This window comes from Oncorhynchus kisutch, linkage group LG28, assembly GCF_002021735.2.
Source record: "Oncorhynchus kisutch isolate 150728-3 linkage group LG28, Okis_V2, whole genome shotgun sequence".
Classification (NCBI taxonomy): domain Eukaryota; kingdom Metazoa; phylum Chordata; class Actinopteri; order Salmoniformes; family Salmonidae; genus Oncorhynchus; species Oncorhynchus kisutch.
In genome coordinates this window covers 18,854,670-18,857,592 of record NC_034201.2, presented here as the reverse complement: position 1 = coordinate 18,857,592, position 2,923 = coordinate 18,854,670, and the positions used below count along the sequence as shown (strand labels likewise).

Genomic DNA, 2,923 nt, shown 5'->3' with positions numbered 1-2,923 from the left:
TTCAAATGTGTTTTCAGTTTGATTCTGGGTTTGGTTTTCAAGTGGCACAAATTATGAAAAACAATGTGGCACTTGATAAACAGTTGTCTTCCCTCTTGGTCTGTTAGAGACATTTTGGAATGATTGCAGCACCATGCAGGGGTGGGCAACTCCAGTCTTCGAGGGCCTGATTAGCTTGACGTGCTAAATTCTCTCCACCAATAAGAGGGGTGGGAACAGTTTGTGTCATGAACAGTGCCTGTGCCCACAGAAATAGATGTCGCACATGTGCACATGTGCTGGGGGGGTGATGTTCCCCAATGCTGGAAAGGGGCCTCCGAGTGAAAATGTGAACCCATGGCCTAGAGGGTGCAACAATTCAACACCAATGTCAGTTGGCTTTTCATAACGAGAGAGAGAGGGAGAGAGAGACAAATCAGAATAAGAATTAATACATATTTTTTTCTTACAACCATTCATCATACAGTCACTTTATTATTTTGAAACTTGTTGAAGATTTTCTGTCTGATCTCTTTGGTCTGGAGACCGTATATAATAGGATTGAGCCAAGGAGGAACCACATGAAACATAATGGCTGACAGTTTCCTGTGGTCGGCCCACTGAGGGAAGCGATGGAGAAAGATGATGATGAAACCGGACACCAGCATGATGATGTACACAGACAGGTGTGTGGAGCAGGTCTGCAAGGCCCTGCTATTCAGAACCCTGTTTTTGTTTCTCATACACACCATAGCTATCTTAAGGTATGTTAGTGTCACACTCCCTATGGAGGACCCCAGGAGTAGGATGGTAAAAGTGAGTCCATAGATATTGTTAATAATAACGCTTTCACAGGAGAGCTTGAATAATGAGGCATTGTCACAGAAGGGGTTGAAGATTTCAGATCTGCATCGTGACAGGCTGAGTGTGAGGCCCAGGAGGACCCCCACAAGCAGAAAGGCAGACCCCCAGGCAAAAAAAGTCAGTTTTGCGATCATCCTGTTGGTCATGATGGTGGCATATCGCAGGGGGTAGCAGATGGCCACATATCTATCAAAGGCCATGATAATCAGTATTGTATGTGATGTTGTGCCAAACATGTGGGCGCAAAATGCTTGGATGGCACACGCAACGTTGTTAATGTAGCGTTCTGCGCTTGCCACAAATATGTCACTCAGCAAACGAGGGATGATAACCGTTGCTCCAAGAGCGTCATTGAGAGGTAGGTTGCAGAAGAGGATGTACATGGGCTGGTGCAGGCTCCTCTCCATGGAGATCAGTAGTATGAGGCCGATGTTGGATACCATCGTGAAGATGTAGATGATGAGGAGAAGGATGAAGGCAGGGTAGGAGGACTGTTGAGTGACCTTTAACCCCTCCAGGAGGAACATGTTCTTAGGGTAGGTGTGATTCTCCATTTGCCACCCAGAGTGAATGTCACAACCTGCAGGAGAATGCAATAAAGTTATTTAATAATAAATACCAAATAAATACCAGTGGTATTATGACTTTAAGAAAAGGTCTACCAAGCAACAAATACAATTTGATAATCCTTGTTCATTACCCTGCCTCTCATTAAATACTTACTGTTTTGGAACAAATACTGTCAATATATTTAACCAAATTATTTCATGAAAAAGTTAAAAAAGTAACCAAAAACAAACCAACATAATATATTTCACAAAAGAGAACAACAACTGACTATAATTCAATGTTGTATAATTCAATAGATGTAGATACAATGGACACAATAACACTTTCAACTCTAACATAAAACATCAGCATCACAACAAGCACATTAGATAACATAAGAAGGATTGTCCCTGACATAAATTGTTGAAAGATGATGAGAGATGAGATGATCTTCACAGGGTCCTCTCTTTGGTTTCTGAGTTCTCTTCCACCCCTCAAGACTGAAACAGCATCACAGCCTTTTATCCAAAACCCTGAACATGGTAACACTCCCAACCCAAACTCCCAAACATAGTTACAAGGTTGGAGGCCTCTGGTGAAATCAAACTCCAGGAAAAATAATTGGCAACTTGTTAAGGGATTCTGACTAATTATGTATACATTTCAATCAGGACTGACTAATCAGAATACTATTATTTTACTGTATAGATGTATGAATTTTCTTTTAATCCTAGTATTAAATATAATGTGTGTAATTATAATCAAGAATTAGAACAATGACAGTCTGTTCCTTGTCAGACTGGCTAGAATGCTTATCTACACAGGAATACCTTGGCTTGGTCATAAATTATCTGTAGGATATAGGAAGGCTTGAGAACTATACTGCCATTGTACCGGAGTGGTGGAGAGAAGGGACAGTTCAAAACCTAATGACGTCATGTTCAGTTTATAACCTGTTGTAAAATGTATCATGTTCAGTACTCTCGAGAATAAACGCTAGTGCTTGATTTTGAGACTGGTCTCCGCCCATTTTATGCAAATACTTTTCTTACAAATCTTTAGAAATGGGCTCAGTGTATTAATTTAATTGGGTATTAAACATATAGGAATGTAATTCCTCTATCACAACAGCTTCAGATTGTAACTTGAGTGATGTAGGTTAGTCCATTTTGGCATTGTGTGTGCAGTCAATTTTTCATGTTAGTTTTTAAAAGCAAAATGGAATTCCATTGCCTTTTTTAGGAAGAATAGTGGGTGATTGGCATAGGTGGACAAAACAGAAACAGGAATTGAACCCCAGTCTCCAGTAGGGGATATGTGTTCTCTAGAATTGACGGTTTTACCACTCAACCAACCTCTGTCACCTCATGTTTCTTTTTGACAGTTATGTATATAAATTATGACTGACAGGGTGCACTGTTTTGAAGCCACTGCACCACAATGTTTGTTATTCTCCACTATTGTTTGAAAGGTTTTGGAAGATATAGAAATGCATTTATTAATGTCTACATTCATTTTTGCCAACTTTTAT

General features: G+C 40.1%; 1 protein-coding gene across 1 annotated transcript; it reads right to left on the bottom strand.

Moving 5' to 3' along the window:
* LOC109872665 (olfactory receptor 52N5-like) lies at window positions 1-1,888 on the bottom strand. The gene is made up of 2 exons (XM_020463976.2): window positions 1,808-1,888; window positions 1-1,423 (listed from the first exon to the last, which is right to left on the bottom strand). Exon 2 carries the CDS (start codon window positions 1,395-1,397, stop codon window positions 459-461), a length of 939 nt encoding a protein of 312 aa, XP_020319565.1. The 5' UTR covers window positions 1,398-1,423; window positions 1,808-1,888; the 3' UTR covers window positions 1-458.
* Between the last annotated feature and the right edge of the window lie 1,035 nt (window positions 1,889-2,923).